At 41.5% G+C, this 18,295-nt stretch overlaps 1 protein-coding gene across 2 annotated transcripts in view; it reads right to left on the bottom strand.

Moving 5' to 3' along the window:
• taok2a (TAO kinase 2a) overlaps positions 1-18,295 on the bottom strand; it is a 34,428-nt gene that overhangs the window by 5,384 nt on the left and 10,749 nt on the right. For both annotated transcript variants that reach the window (XM_061905750.1, XM_061905751.1), the window contains exons 2-16: positions 17,127-17,267; positions 15,185-15,256; positions 14,998-15,099; positions 14,890-14,935; positions 14,723-14,819; positions 14,548-14,661; positions 12,652-12,743; positions 12,164-12,257; positions 12,016-12,097; positions 9,655-9,825; positions 9,259-9,468; positions 9,069-9,197; positions 8,762-8,998; positions 5,912-6,040; positions 5,625-5,828 (exon numbers count right to left, since the gene is read on the bottom strand). In XM_061905750.1, the coding sequence (XP_061761734.1) occupies positions 5,625-5,828; positions 5,912-6,040; positions 8,762-8,998; positions 9,069-9,197; positions 9,259-9,468; positions 9,655-9,825; positions 12,016-12,097; positions 12,164-12,257; positions 12,652-12,743; positions 14,548-14,661; positions 14,723-14,819; positions 14,890-14,935; positions 14,998-15,099; positions 15,185-15,256; positions 17,127-17,258 (1,911 nt within the window). In that variant the 5' untranslated portion in view covers positions 17,259-17,267. The remainder of the gene's footprint in view (positions 1-5,624; positions 5,829-5,911; positions 6,041-8,761; positions 8,999-9,068; positions 9,198-9,258; positions 9,469-9,654; positions 9,826-12,015; positions 12,098-12,163; positions 12,258-12,651; positions 12,744-14,547; positions 14,662-14,722; positions 14,820-14,889; positions 14,936-14,997; positions 15,100-15,184; positions 15,257-17,126; positions 17,268-18,295) is intronic.

The raw sequence follows: 18,295 nt of genomic DNA, 5'->3' as shown, positions 1-18,295 counted from the left end.
GCAGGGACCCTGCCATTCAAAACTAAGCTGCTACATTACTCATGATTAATGTAACTAAAGCTGAAAAAATAGTAAAATAGCAATAGGAGAGACTATTCATCCCTGAACACCCTGGAGTTCATGTAGGCTTTATGATGCAGTTACATTATCATATCAACTATCAGAGACAGAAACTTTTCATTTAACATAATGTCTTTTTTTCCTGCTTCAACACAGCTCAATCAACACAGAAAAAGGTAAAGTGAAATAACTTGGTTGTTAACTATAGGCCAATAATGCTTGTCTTTCTCTCAGACAGACAGGGTTTTGCTGACCGTAGCGCACGCACGCACACGCACAATCACACACACGCACACACACACACACACCGCAAAATGAGCTTGTTACATGCGCGCTGAATACGCACTGCCGATTGGCTGTCACCGCTCTGCGGGTGGGACAATGCTGGGTGCTGCAGAGACGTACTGACAGAGGCAGAGGCAGAACTAAGCGAAGTAAAACATACTCAGATGTTCTCTGTTTTTAGCCGATACTAGATAAAAAATAACGGAGTAAAGCATCATGTAGTAACGGTAACTGAATATAAAAAATAACGCAGTAAAGCATCATGTAGTAACGGTAACTGAATATAAAAAATAACGCGTTAGACTACTAGTTACCTCCGAAAATAACTGCGTCACAGTAATGCGTTACTTTGAAATGCGTTAGTACCAGAATCTTTCTGTGTGGAGTTTGCATGTTCTCCCATGACTGCGTGGGTTCCTTCCGGGTACTCCGGCTTCCTCCCACCTCTAAAGACATGCACCTGGGGATAGGTTGATTGGCAACACTAAAAAATGGCCCTAGTGTGTGAATGTGAGTGTGAATGTTGTCAGTCTATCTGTGTTGGCCCTCTGATGAGGTGGCGACTTGTCCAGGGTGTACGCCGCCTTCCGCTCGAATGCAGCTGAGATAGGCTCCATCACCCCCCGCGACCCCAAAAGGGACAAGCGGTAGAAAATGGATGGACGCATAATGGATATATAATTAATACAATTGCATATTAACAGTATGTGAAAGTTCGACTCTGAGCTTGTTTATATCCATGACGACCTTCTTAAACTTATGTAATCAATCAGAAGCATCAAGCAGCTACAATGTGCCAAAGAAGGATAAGTGTGGAGAGAGTGTTTTGCACTTTTCCTCATTTTTTTTTGCACCATGACTGGGGGAAGTTGTTCGGATTGTGTCATTTTAGTGAATAATGTGCTATTATTTTATAGTACATTCAACGGTCATGATCTGATTTGCTCACATCATCTACAAGATGACAATAAATCTTCAGCATTCACAGAGAACCGGATGTGTAATTTTTTTTTGGGGGAGTACTCCATGTTGGATGCTGTATTGAACTCATAATGTCTTGCGGGCACACTTGGCCTGTGGGCCGTCGTTTGGACACCCCTCTTCTACACATTAACCAACAAAGTGAAGTATTTCAACAATACTGTACAAGTATTCATATTGTGTCATTTGCAGCTAATAGCACATGTATACAAATGGCCATAAAGTAGACTATTGTCAAATAGTGATTAAAAAAAACAAAGCCCAAAAACTGCCGCTTATGCCGCTTGCTTAATGCTAACTTACAGTGGACAAACCCATTGACAAGCTAATGAAAATTAGCAGAGTTATCGTCTTAAATTTGTACAAATGTTTAACAAATTGAAATAAAACATTAAATATATTTGTACTTACAGACATATAGTCACCAAACCCATCAACAATGTTTCCCATACATTCATTGATTTGTTTGTTGCGGCCCACCACAAAGCAATCAATCAATATTTACTTATATAGCCCTAAATCACTAGTGTCTCAAAGGGCTGCACAAACCACAACACAAAACACTACGACATTCTCAGTAGGCCCACATAAGGGCAAGGAAAACTCACACCCAGTGGGACGTCGGTGACAATGATGCCCCAGTGGGACACATTGTAGGCCGCAAAAAATACAAAAACTAATGTTTGAACTTCACTTATCGGGTGATAAATGTGCTGTCCTCTCCTACCAACTATGTTACACAAAACATCAACAACGTTATTTGTCTTCCAATGAAAGTTTCAGGTTTCAGCTACAAGCTTCTGTAGTTAGTCAGCACAGAGTGCAGAGCAGAAGACGCCTGTAGTAAAAAGTTAGCATCAATATTCGATTGTTTGTCATATTTGTTTCCTTAGCCTGTCAGACGGATCATCGGCTTGATCGGTAAGTCGGCATTAAGCTGGCGGCATAAGAGCCAAAACTTTATTCTTTACAACTATTATTTTTTTTAGTTTAAACCAGGGGTGTCCAAAGTGCAGCCCGGGGGCCACTTGCGGCCTGCCACACTTTCTGGAAATGCTATTGCAAAAATAAAAATGAAAACACTAAAAAAGTAGAATGAGGTGAAATCTAACAGGGAAAAGTTGCAATGTTGACACAAAGCTGCCATGCAAGCTGTCTGTTTTTTTTTTGTCTTTCTTTATTTTGCTCTTATTACCAATGCTAAAAAAAAAAGGTAATTTTTTTTAAACAATTAATTATTGACCTATTTAAGGCTCCAATTACTTCAAATATGTCAATTTATAATGTTTTATGTGGAAAATATTATGTGCTTATACTGTGTGGTTGCCATATAAAAACTGTGTTTTTCTTTGACAAAAGAGCATAAAACCAACAAAATAATAGTTCAAACGTAAAATCGACAGATATACCTGAAGTTGATCTCGTAACTTAAGTGTTGAAAGTAAAACAAATAATAATAAAAATTTATCACTTTTCCGGACGGCTTCGAAGCGATTCTGGACCACCGTCCGCCGCCTCAGGAAGGGGAAGCAGTGCACTATCAACACCGTGTATGGTGCGGATGGTGTTCTGCTGACCTCGACTGCGGATGTTGTGGATAGGTGGAAGGAATACTTCGAAGACCTCCTCAATCCCACCAACAAGTCTTCCTATGAGGAAGCAGTGCCTGGCGAATCTGTGGTGGACTCTCCTATTTCTGGGGCTAAGGTCGCTGAGGTAGTTAAAAAGCTCCTCGGTGGCAAGGCCCCAGGGGTGGACGAGATCCGCCCGGAGTTCCTTAAGGCTCTGGATGCTGTGGGGCTGTCTTGGTTGACAAGACTTTGCAGCATCGCGTGGACATCGGGGGCGGTACCTCTGGATTGGCAGACCGGGGTGGTGGTTCCTCTCTTTAAGAAGGGGGACCGGAGGGTGTGTTCCAACTATCGTGGGATCACACTCCTCAGCCTTCCCGGTAAGGTTTATTCAGGTGTACTGGAGAGGAGGCTACGTCGGATAGTCGAACCTCGGATTCAGGAGGAACAGTGTGGTTTTCGTCCTGGTCGTGGAACTGTGGACCAGCTCTATACTCTCGGCAGGGTTCTTGAGGGTGCATGGGAGTTTGCCCAACCAGTGTACATGTGCTTTGTGGACTTGGAGAAGGCATTCGACCGTGTCCCTCGGGAAGTCCTGTGGGGAGTGCTCAGAGAGTATGGGGTATCAGACTGTCTTATTGTGGCGGTCCGTTCCCTGTACGATCAGTGCCAGAGCTTGGTCCGCATTGCCGGCAGTAAGTCGAACACATTTCCAGTGAGGGTTGGACTCCGCCAAGGCTGTCCTTTGTCACCGATTCTGTTCATAACTTTTATGGACAGAATTTCTAGGCGCTGTCAAGGCGTTGAGGGGTTCCGGTTTGGTAACCGCAGGATTAGGTCTCTGCTTTTTGCAGATGATGTGGTCCTGATGGCTTCATCTGACCGGGATCTTCAGCTCTCGCTGGATCGGTTCGCAGCCGAGTGTGAAGCGACCGGAATGAGAATCAGCACCTCCAAGTCCGAGTCCATGGTTCTCGCCCGGAAAAGGGTGGAGTGCCATCTCCGGGTTGGGGAGGAGACCCTGCCCCAAGTGGAGGAGTTCAAGTACCTAGGAGTCTTGTTCACAAGTGAGGGAAGAGTGGATCGTGAGATCGACAGGCGGATCGGTGCGGCGTCTTCAGTAATGCGGACGTTGTACCGATCCGTTGTGGTGAAGAAGGAGCTGAGCCAGAAGGAAAAGCTCTCAATTTACCGGTCGATCTACGTTCCCATCCTCACCTATGGTCTTGAGCTTTGGGTCATGACCGAAAGGATAAGATCACGGGTACAAGCGGCCGAAATGAGTTTCCTCCGCCGTGTGGCGGGGCTCTCCCTTAGAGATAGGGTGAGAAGCTCTGCCATCCGGGAGGGACTCAAAGTAAAGCCGCTGCTCCTTCACATCGAGAGGAGCCAGATGAGGTGGTTCGGGCATCTGGTCAGGATGCCACCCGAACGCCTCCTTAGGGAGGTGTTTAGGGCACGTCCAACCGGTAGGAGGCCACGGGGAAGACCCAGGACACGTTGGGAAGACTATGTCTCCCGGCTGGCCTGGGAACACCTCGGGATCCCCCGGGAAGAGCTAGACGAAGTGGCTGGGGAGAGGGAAGTCTGGGTTTCCCTCCTTAGGCTGTTGCCCCCGCGACCCGACCTCGGATAAGCGGAAGAAGATGGATGGATGGATGGATGTATCACTTTATGAGTGGGGGCCCGTTTGGATCTCAAAGATATTTAGTGGGATTTAATTTATTTTGTCACTGTGATTACTCAGAAATAATAATACATTTGAATCAATGATGTCCTGCATTATTGATCTTTTTAGGGCTCCAATTACTTCAGATCAAACACTGCTTTCTGAATGTTTTGGGCACGGGGGGAAATACTGCATATTTCAGTTTTACTATAAAAAACTAAGTTTTCTTTGACTGAAAAGGCATAAAACCTTTTTTTTTTATATATCAACCTGAAGTTAATATAGAGATTTATTGTAAGTGTTACATATAAAATGAAAATAATAATTTGATTTATTTTTAACATGTTAATGACGGAGACCCTCTATGGTCCCTGGGAGTCCTAAAGGTACAAAAAAATAATCCATATATTTTGTTATGGTTTGAAAATTTAAAATATCAAAACGGCCCCCGCATGGTTGAATTTTTCCGTGTGTGGCCCTCAGTGGAAAAAGTTTGGACACCTCTGGTTTAAACCAAACTGTATTGTTGATTTAACAAGATTCCTAAATGAACGTGTACTTCATATGAATATTCATGTACTTGCCTTTGTGTGCTTACTTTTACTGTCACTTCATTGTGGTGACTATCAGTAAACAACCTCAATGTATAACCTTTTCTCTCTCTAATTTAAAGAATATATTTGGCAAACTAAATTCCAACATTAAAACAGGGGTGTACTAAGTGCAGCCGGTGTTACATTGTTGTATTGAAATAAGTAGTAACAATTGAAAAACACAGCACAACGATGTAATATGAGAAAAATACATGTTGATAATAATAATTATCTTTGAATATATGTACACCATTTTTGCTTAGCCTTTTAAAAAATATATATAAGGGCAATTATGCAAATTATATGATGACGGCATCTTGAGAGAGCCCATCATCACAAATAGATTGCTGTTCTGTGGGAAACATATCAATTAATAATATTTTACTTTGGATAGAGTATTCATTTTTCTGTCTGCTGAGTACAGTTCTAGTCCTGCACAAACTGACAAGCTCAGAAGTAGCGTACCTCACGGAGTAAATCCTGCTCCAGGTTGTGTCGAGCCAGTAGCATCTTCCTCTTGTACTGGCGACACTGCAGCTCGTAGTACTGCCTCTGCCGGCGCAGCAGACTGGCCTCCTCCTCCGCCTGCATCTGCTGCAGACACTCCTTCTGGCGGATCAGCCATTCCTGCTTCTCGCGCTTGGGAGTGGATTGGTTCTCGTTGAGCTCCTGCTTAGGGGCGGTGCAAGGAGACAACGTCAGTGGTGGGGGAAAAAAAAGAGCGTGACGTGTGCGCGGCTGAAGCTTCGTGCCTCTTTAAGTTGCTCCTTGCGCTGACGATACTGACGCTTCTGGGACTCCAACAAACTGGTAAGTTCTTTCTTCTGCTGGCCCAAAATGTGCTGCTGGAACTTTTTCTCTTCTGCCAGAGCAGCTTTTGTCTGCAGGAGAACATCAAGGCAGTGTATTAGGGTCACATGCCCACCATGCAGTTCAGTCCAAGTAAAGGTTTGGAATTGTGTGTGTGTGACTTAGTGATGTGCGGATTGAAACTCAAACATTGATACCGCCATTACCAGATCTTTATGCTTTAATATCCATTCTAAAAATCTAAATATCACAGCTTTTGATCCTTACGTTATTTAAAATAATGTATATCATTAACAGGAAGACAGTGTATCATTGATATCTTGTCTAAATGAAACGTGATTTGTGGGATCTACTTTTTCTTCCGCCGATGTAAGTACGCTCAAGCAAGAAAATTACTGGCAATTAAAATTAGTCACTCATACAGAGTTTCTGAAGGTTCTAGCAAATCGAAATGTTCCTGTTTTTAATGCTTTTTTATTGCCACAAATGTGATCCCCATGTCCTACGGCAAAGAGTTATTATAAACAGTCAAAAGCTTACAACCGTCTGTATAGACAACATTGTAAGTATTTGACAATGATAATCTTGACTATTTGAAATGTTTACATTAACTGTTAATCTTTAATGGATTAGAATTGTCTTACAAAACTGTTAACTCTTATTCTGTCATGGTAGCAGCAGCTGCCAGTCGTCGTAGCAGCAGCATAAGTAGTTTTGTTGGTCACACCAAAGAAATGTGGCACTATTTACTAACACTTGTCTTTTTTGCCTACAATATATATCATTAACAGGAAGACAGTCTATCATATATATCTTGTCTCAATGAAACGGGATTGGTGGAAACTACTTTTTCTTCCGCTGAGGTAAGTATGTGATGCGCAAGCAAATTAACTGCTGACAATTAACATAAGCCACTCAAGGGGTTATTGCAGATTTTAGCAAATCTAATTTCATGCCTTTTAATGCCACCATAGTGGTAGCAGCAGCTGCCAGTTGTGGTGGCATCGTGGTGGCAGGAGAAGTAGCTTTATTGGTCACACCAAATAAATTTGGCACTGTTAACTGATGCTTGCCTTTAATTTACGATTTGTGATTAAAGTTAAAGTACCAATGATTGTCACACACACTCTTGGTGTGGCGAAATTATTCTCTGCATTTGACCCATCACCCTTGATCACTCCTGGGAGGTGAGGGGAGCAGTGGGCAGCAGCGGTGGCCCGCCCGGGAATCATTTTTGGTGATTTAACCCCCAATTCCAACCCTCGATGCTGAGTGCCAAGCAGGGAGGTAATGAGTCCCATTTTTATAGTCTTTGGTATGACTCGGCCGGTGTTTGAACTCACAACCTACCGATCTCAGGGCGGACTCTCTAACCACTAGGCCACTGAGTAGGTTAACTAATAGCATGTGTGATTTCTCCGCATTTCATGCTTCGAGACATGGAATTTAATGATTTTTAATGCAATTCAAGGCCTAAATTTTCACACAGTCCATTTAATGACTTTTAATACTTTTTAATACTGCGGAAACCCTGGGGTGAAACGGTATTGTAGGTACCGTGGTAGTGCGGTTTCAAAATCATGGTAATAATGCCGTGATGTCTGACAATATGAAACTAAAACTTAGTGAGTGTTGTTTTTGTCTGCCGCTTATGTATTGAACAGACTAAAAACAAACTAAGGGAAAGCATTCAGTTGGAGCGCGGATTCTGCACACCACGGCAAAAATGAGAAGCTACTGTACTTGATGAACCATCAAGCAGAAAATAGTTTTGAAGCCAGCAAAGCTAAATATCAATTTTTAAAGGTATTTACATGATCAAAGGTTACATTGTCATATATATTTGTTAGAATGAGTGGATATTTCCGCACAATTCTTTATACTTAAAAAAATATGATTAGAACACTTGAACATTATGTTTGTGTTAAATAACAGTCCTTCTCAAATAGTGAAGCCGGCCCCACGGGGGGACGTGGTGCGATGCGTTTCATCGTACCACAATAACTGTGGATAGTGGGGGTGCGAAATAGTAAGAGTGTTTATCCTAAACATTCCTGCCACTTCATTTGACACACTATGGCATTTTTAAGTCTTTTTTTTGACACATACCACAATAATATCCTACCGTGGTTATAATACTGTGATATTTTGATATTGTTACATTGCTATGCAGTCAATATTATAAAACAGCAAGTGTATGTATTTTTTTTATTGTATACTATTTAGAGACACTACACACAGCATTGAATGTGAATTAGACAACACATTCAGTGAAGAATAACGCTATCATTTGTTTCACCCTGTAATTTTATATAATTTAATGAGGGTTCCCTAAGAGCATCAACAGTGCACTACTTTTCAAATTTTACAAGACACATAAGGTATATTTGCACAAAGTATCGGATTGGTATTGCTGATACCAGTCTGAATTTTACTCGGCATTGGATCGGAAAGAAAATCAGTGGTATTGCACATCACTTTTGTGTGTGTGTGTGTGTGTGTGTGTGTGTGTGTGTGTGTGTGTGTGTGTGTGTCTGCAGGCAGGATCATCCCCATCTGTGATGTCATGGTGTTGCCAACAACAATGGAGGAGAAATAAACAAACAAACACACACACACACACACACACACACACACACACGCATACACAACAATAGAGGACATGTTTTTTTCCTCATTCTGCAAGTGACCATTCTCCCACTATGTCAAGCCCCCACTCTTTTAGCTGTGCTACCAGTAAGAAAGTGTGATGATGAAGACACAGTGGGGGCACTGGTGTAAATATTCCTTACCTCTTTCTCCAAGATGGCCTGGTGCTTCTTGACCAACTTGTCGGTTTCAGAGGAGAAGCTGTTCCTCTGGTTCTCCAGCTCCTTGTCCAACTTGAGTTGATGCTCATCCATCTCCGCCTTCAGCTTGTTTTCCAGGCCCATCAGCTGCTTCTGGTGCTGTCGCCTCATGCGCTTGTATCCAGACATTTGCTCCCTGAGCGCAGAGCCCTGCTCGTGTTCCTGAATCTGCCGGGTCACCTGCAAAACGGTTTGGGACAAGTTGGAGTCACGAGCGTGGGCGAGACGTGCACTTCGCACTCAGACCTACCAAAGAGGCTGTCCTGATGGTGGCAAAGTGGTCACGCTTGCGATAGTAGGCTCGGTGGCGACCCGCAGAGGGCGCCTGTGGCTGCTCGAGCTCTGGCTGGTAAGGGTCATCGTAGATGTTGTCCTGAGCCTGATTAGTGACAGGATTCATTTAAAAGTTTCCCAGCAACATGAGAAGACTTGGTGTTTACCGTGGGCCGGTGGATGATGGAGCTGTTGGACGTGACCGTGTGTTCGCCCTCCTGCATCATGGCCATCTCGCCGCTGCTGTCGTCTGAGGCGTCGGCCAGGCTGTTGACGGAGCTACTCTGGGAGCTGGCTGAGATAGACATGCTGGGTACGGACTGGGAGCTCTCCATGCTGTTGACTGTACCTGTCCTCAACAAGTACTGCTCCGCCTCCTAACACACGCACACACACACGCACACACACATACACACACACACACACACACACACACACACACACACACACACACACACACACACACACACACACACACACACACACACACACACACACACACACACACACACAGAGTACATCACTCAGCTCTTTCCGCCTTCGCCTTCTCTCTCCCAAATCACCTCCTCGTCCTCTCCTCCCTCAGACACAGGGCCATTCTGCTGGGTCTCCTGGAAGAGAATCTTCTTCATCTTGCGGTACTGCAGGTTGTCCAGCTCTCGTACAGCATCCTTGGTGCGAGCGATCAGGTCCATAACTGCAGTCAATGGGCGCTCGCGACACAGGAAGCGATGCTGAAGACGCAGCAGAGGAGGAGAAATGGAGTTCAAGTAATGTTCTGCATCCTCTTCACCCAAGACCAGCTCGACTAACACCCAAGTGGAGCTGACAAAAATAGTGACTCGAAACATAAGCTGCTCCAATAGACATAAATTGTGCCGCTGTAAAACTTCTGACGGTTAGTATTACCACTTTAAATTAACGTGATGGAAAAAGACATGACTGATAACTGCATTCTGATAAACTCACCGACTCACTAGGGCTAGATCACGAGCTCGAAGGGGAATTGCGTTTTTTTTGGATTTGTGTCTTTCATTCACAACCCTTATGTAAGACAACACGTTTTACATTTTTTATGCATTCTAACTCATAAATAAGCACAATCAGGGTAGCCAATAGGAGTCGCTCTGTTCCGCCTATAAAGCACTGTAAAAAAAATTCAAATACCTCCTTTAAGGGTTTATATCCACCTTTTAAGTATATACGTAATGTAGTAACATTCATAATAACATGAACGTTTTAATTTCACAGACGCAAAGCAACAGTCGTTTTTCCCTTTAACAACGACACCACTACTAACCATAGGAGACTTAATGAGAGACAGCAAAAACTACTTTGGGACAAATGATGATCAGAAACGTATATTTTTGATCCAGATTATAAGGAGAATGATCTACACATTTTTTAAGTTTCATGTGAAACAGATCCAGTTTTAGTGAAACACTAAGCATCATGTAGTAGTATTGCTAAGTACTAAACATGATCTATGAACATAATAACACAATATTTTACTGTACAATCTCTGCTCCCACTGAAATGCCGACTGGTGGGATGTTTATAACTTCCCGTTAATATGAATAATTAATCATAATCTTCAGGCAGCTTAAAAAAAAGGTTCCTCAAGTCTTTTTGTGTCTTTCTTGCCATTTCCGGGTCTAAGTTGGATGTCAAAGTTGACTAACTTCTCTGTTTATGGCCACAATCTTATATTATCCAGGTGAGAGGCATGATTTATAATTTAGAAGTAACTTTCACCAACTCAAGTTGGCTCTATGTGATTACGGCGCCGCTAAAAATAGATCCTCTGCGTTAGCGCTTATTCTATCAATATGGCTAATACTTGGTTAATATTCATTTCACAAGATGTGAATGTTTTTAAGAGGGCTTTATGGGCACAATAGATTCCTCCCATTGGCTGCATTGATAGCAACCTCATACTTGCCGTATTTTACATGTTGGAAAGCATAAAAAAAACTAACAAAGTATGTGTTATTGTCTTACATAGGGATTGTTAATTATAAGAAAAAATTCCCCAAAAATGCAGTTCTTCTTTAAATCCTAACATGAAAACCATAGACATTAATGTCTTCCTCCATTAAGAAAGGACATAACCCAATCTCAACTTATATAAACAAATTACTGTCTGTACAATTGTGCACATTGAACCTACAAGTTGTGCTCTCTTAAAGCAGAATGAGCCTTCTATAAATCCTTCTCACCCTGGACACAAACTATTCTCCCCTCTCCCCTCAGACAGAAGACTACAGTCCATCCAGACCCACACCTCCCGCCACCTGAACAGTTTTCCCCCTCCGCCATCAGGCACATGAACAATAACAAGATCTGATAGCTCAGTTGCAGCTCATTGTATTACCTATTCTGTCTCATATGTGTTTTATGTTGCACGATTGCACCAAGAAAAATTCCTAGTTTGTGAACCCGTTCCCAAACAATGGCAATAAACATTATTCTGATTCTGATAAAGTAGGAGCTTGGAATAATGTCACAGTCGAGTTGGGAGTGTTCCAGTTCTGTTGTATTGGTTTTCTTTTACAACTTTTTGAACAAAGATGAAGCTTTCTCCAACAGTTTGTAAAATCGCGGGACGTGAAGCAAAGTGAAAATGTTGCCTTTATCAATAAAAAAATATATATTGTACAAAAAAATAATAATTGAAAAAATTGTGTCAATTTATTATAATTATTTATTTAATAAATCTTGGTTAAAATATTTCAGCGTTTGTTTAGGAATACCATGAAAAAAATTATACCTGTGATAATTTTGCTGACAATAACCGTGATATGACATTTTCATATGGTGATATGCCTACTCAATATATATTAGATTCTTGTAAACAGGTGAATTCATCAGGATTCCACATTAAATCTATGCAAACTAAACAATCAAAGTGTTCCAGTTCTCACATTGAGCAACACGTCAGAGGTGGGCCGGTCCTGCGGGATCTTCTGTAGACACGAGTCCACAAAGTTGCGGAAGGTGTCGGACCTTAGTGAGTTGCAGAATGAGTTGGTTAGCAATGAGGAGGGTCAATACGGGGTCATGCTGTCTCACCAGTGATTGGACTGCAGGACGGGGCTTTCGTTCTGAGCGATGTGGTATAAGGCACTCATAGCGTTCATGTTGAACAGGGGCGGCTTCCTCTCCGCTGTGACCACAATACATTCAAGTTCAAGTTTATTCGTCATGTGCAGAGTACACCAGAGTGAAATGCTTGTTTCCATGCTCTTCAGATATTGCGTACACATGTTAGACTTTTCCTTTCATCTGCTACATCTCCATTCAACCACTCAACATATGATTCGAAATAAGATCAACTCTTTTGATGAATACTGGCACAATAACTCAACGAATATGTGTCTAAGTCAACAAAAACAAGTGAAATCTGATAAATGAGGAAAAGTTTCTTGAACTCATCTTAATGAGTTTGCATGTGTCCATATTGATATCTCTGCTTATTACTGCTGACACGTTATTGTTTCAACGACATATTTCTTCAAGTACACAATAGTGCTTGACAAAAGAGCGAGTGCATCTCTTACCCAGCTCTATGCAGGTGATTCCCAGTGACCACACGTCCACTTTTCCATCGTACTGACCCTCGTCCATAGCCAGGATCACCTCTGGAGCCATCCTGCACAAGCACAGCACAGGTAGGGCAACATATGCAGCATCTTCAGATTCAATGAGAGGTGTCAGAAGTTAGCTTCTGTCACATTTTCTCATCCGTATGTATTATTTGGCACTAGGGATGTATTGATATGAACATTTCTTATCATGGTTATTGTGAGTAAAATTATCACAGTTATCATTATCGTAGTATAGTTGAATGTGCTCAAAAAGTACTAATACATGCACTGAAATCTTTTAACCAAGTTATATATTATTTTTTTAGACACACTGTTAGAAAAGCCACTATTTTGCATATTTTGTGTTTCTGATGCTTCACTGACATAGTTTTATATGCATTAATGGATAAGCTTTTATTGTTTTAAAAATTGCTTTGGACTGTAGCACTTTAAGATTTATTTAAATTAAAAATGCATAACAAATTAAATCTCTTATTGATATTATTGTTCATTAATTATGGCGGGCGTTCTGTTCAGCGGTCCTTGAAGGCACCGTATAAAAACACCTTTGTCTCATATTGCTCAGAGTATACAATGATTACTGTGTGCTAAGAGTGCACAGCTTGTCGTTACAATTTTCAAACTGAATATCTTGACAGTAATATATTTATATACATTTAGATTGGGGTATGTTTTGTCTTAATGGGGAAATACTAGGCCTGGCCCAATATCACATTTTGCTCAAGGATATATTGACCTACAAAGTATTACCAATATACAATATTTTTTAACATTATTTTGTGACCAAATTAACCACTAATGTTAATACATAATATTAATGTGCGTATAAACTTTAAAATGCAAAACATTTGTATTTTTTGCATATTTTAAAATTGTAATTGGAATGCAAAGTTTTAAATACCAATAATGATAACAAATAAAACAAACAAATAATAAAAAAAAAAAATGCTGTGTAAGCGAAATTTTGCACTTGAATATAAAATTAGTATCAAAAGCAATAAAATAAGTTCTATTTTTGTGAAGGAATTGCTAGAGGACCATCAAATATACACAGCCAAAACAATAAATAAAATCTTCAAATGACATTATCGTGACCAAAATTATCACGGTTAATATTGAATGTGCTCATAATGTACTGAGGCGCACACCAAAATCTTTTGACCAAGTTGTTCTTTCAATAACTAAAATAAATAGACACACAATATATTTTCTTGGCAGAGGAAAGAAACATCAAATATTGTTCTGGCTTCATAAAAGCCACATGATTATTTATGTGTTCAAATATGTGTATCTTCTATTTTAATGTGTAACCATTAAGAATGTTTTTTTAATAAATGCAAATTTGGTGATCGGTTTATTTCACATCACGTGAGTTTGCTTTCTGTTGTTTGGACGTCCGTCAGTTTCAACGCGACGCCGTGGAGTTTATTTTAGAACACTTTACTCTAAAGCAACACAGTCTTTATGTTCAATGTGAATACAATGGAACCTCGTTTTACAAACTTAATTGATTCTTGAGTATGGTTTGCGACCCAAAAAGTTTGTGTACTGAAGCAGAGTTCCCCAAAAGAAACAATGTAAACATGAATAATTGGTTATAGCCTCGACAAAAGTTGCTATTTTGTTGATAAAAAGCGCGCTTTGAAGACACTACGATGTACATATAGTATGGGTGTAAGGATTAATTTGAACAATGATTCAATATTTGTGATAGCCGATACGAATTATTTGAATTTAAAGTGGTAATATTTCAGTGGTGATCATTAACACCGCTTATTGCCACATCCCTATTGACACTAATGTTTCTTTACTGGTGCGCTCCATGTTGCTGCACAATGTGCCACTCACCAGTAGGGTGTACCCACGAAGGAATTGGCCGGGGCCACGATGGAGGCGGAGCCAAAGTCGCCCAGTTTAACTTGGCCAGGCTCCGTCAGCAGGATGTTGCCTGCTTTCACGTCTCTGTGGGCAAGATCATGATAACACAGAAGCATGACGATGCAGAGAAGAGCTTGGACGATACCTGTGGATCATGTTGTGAGAGTGAAGGTACGCCAGTCCCTGCAGTGCACCGTGGGTAATAGCAGCAATCTCAACTTCCTGCAGGGGCTTTTTGTGAACTGCAAACGACAAGGAGGTCAAAAAAGACACCCAAGAAAACATTATGACCATCTTTTCTGCTTTTCTGACCTTCCAGGAGATCGGAGGCGGAGCCTAAGCAGTACTCCATCACCAGCTGCAAAGAACAAGACAAATGTCTCAAAATACACAAAGGTTTCACACACTAATTGGACATACCCATGCTGTGTGCTCCTTCAGGTAACATCCACGATACTCAATAGTGTTTGGATGGCGAAGTTTCTGCAGGAATTTCACCTCCTTGATGATGTCCTGCCATTTCTGCACACAAGAGCAACAACCCTCGGTCAGCATTCTTATGCTGTGTATAGCCGCATGCACACGGCCGTGTCCACCGCACGCTCACCTCGTTTGTCTGCTTGCCGCTGTACGACATCTTCTTGATGGCCACCACTTCATTGTTGCACACGTCTCTGGCCTGTAATAAGAACATACGGGTTTAAGACTTGATATATTATTAACACACTTCAGGTTCAGGAATAAGCGGTAGAAAATGGATGGATGGAGGTTCATGTCAACATGCAACACTATGTGGCCAAATACCCAGCTGTACAGTCCCTTAATGGAATAATTCCCCTTGTACTTTGTGTGCGTGGTATGGCTGCATGAGTGCTGCAATTTAAAAAAGAAAGGAAAAAGGGAACCTTTCTCATGCAGGGCAAAGGGCTGGTGCTTATGCAGTGCTTATTACCATCAACTTCACAAATTATTTTTTTTAAACGCTAAATGCACTTTTGGGGAATTTTGCTCACAATCATTATGAGAGACAAGAACAGACTTGTCTTTTTTTTTTTTGGATTCTAAAGATGCAAAACGCTAGCAAAATGCGGCTCATAGAATTCACCATTGTACCCTCGAAAGTCCTCTAAAATAACTTCAAAACCCTCAAGGTTTTATATACACACTGTATATACACACTGCAAGCATATAAACTGTATAATGCAGTAACTGACACGTTCATAACTATATGTACTATGTTCAATATTTACAGTATTTTGATCACTTTAAGCAACACCGGAACTTATTTCCTCAGCGCATTTATTTCCATTCCCATAGAAACGCATTTCCGACCCCCGGCAACAAATATATGTTCCTACTTCCGAAAACAAACACCTTTGTGTTCTAATCATGGCAGGCTTGGTAACAGAAGATGACTTTTTTTGAAAAATGAGGATTCACATCTTCATTTTTTTTTTAAAGTTGAATATACGGAGGAATAACTACTTATAATAGAAGCGAGCAAAAAGAGAGGGTGAAACATTGAAGCATACGGAAGCCGAGCGAGTGAGGTCAATGTGACTTGATAGTGTGAATGTGGAACTTGGGGACAACCTATGGACTGCTTACCCAAAATGAACTGGAAGAAAAAACTTCCCTGGCCAGCTGGACCAAGCGGAAAACTGTGCATCAAGTGAGTCACTATATCATCGATCATGATACATGCAGCACAACAAACTTGTTGGTACAACTACAGTACATAAGCTGTCGATCAAGCTGTGTACAAACAAAACATGAAATGTGGGCCAACTCTTTACAGGTACTGTAATGTGATCATGTTTTTCAGTCAATGCAGACTTGTGACTTGCATGGTGTTGTGCATAGCAAATTCAAAAGCCATTCAGCTGCTGATGCAGGAGCTAGCTTACAGCATAAGCATGACGTCGCAAAACAATGTGTTACTACACAAGAAAATGAGTATCGGGGTCCATCCATCCATCCATCCATTTTTCTACCGCTTGTCCCTTACGGGGTAGCGAGGGGTGCTGCAGCCTATCTCAGTATTTACTGTTATCACAACAATGTCGCTACAGCTTGGTTATTATAAAGGTTAGGGAATGTAAATTAAGTATTGTTGGCGGTTTTTGAAAGCATTTTTAAAGTGATTTAGAGGCAGAATGGATTGATCCAATTAGCTGCATTGCTAGCCACCTAGAGCGAGACGATTATTACAAATTAGGATACAAAAAAACCCTAAACCTTTGTCCTCGTCTCTCATAATGATTGTGAACGATAATTGCAGTTCCCCTTTACATACTAAATACTGGTACCATATGTGTACATATTGTATCATCTAATGTAGTTCTGTTGTTGTTGTTTTAAAAAATGCCAAATATTGACGCCGATATTTGGTCGATCTCTAGTGCTAATGACGCCAGAAGCCGCAAACTCTCTTTAAGAGTATTCCATTGGACACACAGCTTCTGTTTCAACACAGAAATGAGCTGGCAGAAAGGTTTTGTACTTGGTTTGGTGTTGCAAAGTACACAACAGTTGAAAAAAGTACTCACAAAGTAGACAGCTCCAAAGCTGCCATGGCCGATCTCTCTGAGGTCAGCAAACAGCTTCTCTGGGTCATCTCTGCAGAAAAGGTCCGCCACGTCCGGGTCCTTAAGATTGCCCGCCCGTGCGCTCGAGGGCATGGCCAGGGCCTGGAGGGGCGACATTCACGCAGCATGAATAAATAGTGCAACATAAGAGCTCACAACCAGGATATAAGAATAGTAATATTGCATCATCATCATGTTACTGATGTGCTTTAACACTCCAATGTATCATGCATCCTCCAGCTGGATCCTCTCCCACAGAAGTGGGATGTGGAAGTGATGGAGGAGGAAGACTGGAGAGGTAGAGGAGCATGAAGAACAGCGTGGGAGCAACAAAATGGCAGTTGCTTCTCACAAAGCGTACTTCATCATGGGTGGCGAGTCGTGTTGTCACGTTAACCCACCATTGCAACGCCTGACGTGTGGGGGGGACTAAAGACAGGTGTGATGCTACAATACTCATCATGAGAGAGAATAATTGCAATTATCACGTAATCATTTGACAGTTTTTCTTAGACCATTAAAGAGTTGTGCCTTTTCTAAACGGACCAGCACCCTCGTGACCCCAAAAGGGCCAAGCGGTAGAAAATGGATGGATGGATGGATGAATGAATGAATGGAGACAGCTGATATTGACATGTGGTGGTGCTCACAAGGCTGTAGATTGTGAAATATTTCTTCAAAAAGTTGTACCCCAAGGTGGACCACTCTTCCTTGCACATTTGTGGGCTGACCTGGCTGAGCCCTGAAGAAGATCCCCTGTGATGATGGACTGGACTCCCACATGACCTATTAATCTAACAATTCAATAATCTAACAATATTAACGTAACAATTCAATCATTATACCCACTCGACATCCATGGCAGCCGATTACCCTGTAAGGGTGGTCCCTACATCTGTGATCCTGTCTCAATGTTTCCTCGTTTTCCCCAACTAGGCTCTTTTGTGTTTTTCCTTGCACGGATGTGGGTTTAGATCGGAGGATGTCGTCGTAAGTTTGTGAAGCTCTTTGAGGGACTGTGATTAAGGGATATATAAATGCACCTTAATGGATTGATTGAAGTAATGCACACTCAGGGCAGCACAATTACTAGGGGTATAAACGGTACGTGTATTTGTATTGAACAGTTT

This window comes from Nerophis ophidion, linkage group LG07 (genome assembly GCF_033978795.1).
Source record: "Nerophis ophidion isolate RoL-2023_Sa linkage group LG07, RoL_Noph_v1.0, whole genome shotgun sequence".
Lineage (NCBI taxonomy): Eukaryota > Metazoa > Chordata > Actinopteri > Syngnathiformes > Syngnathidae > Nerophis > Nerophis ophidion.
Note: the sequence above shows the minus strand (reverse complement) of the source record. Positions and strands in the feature narration are given on the sequence as shown.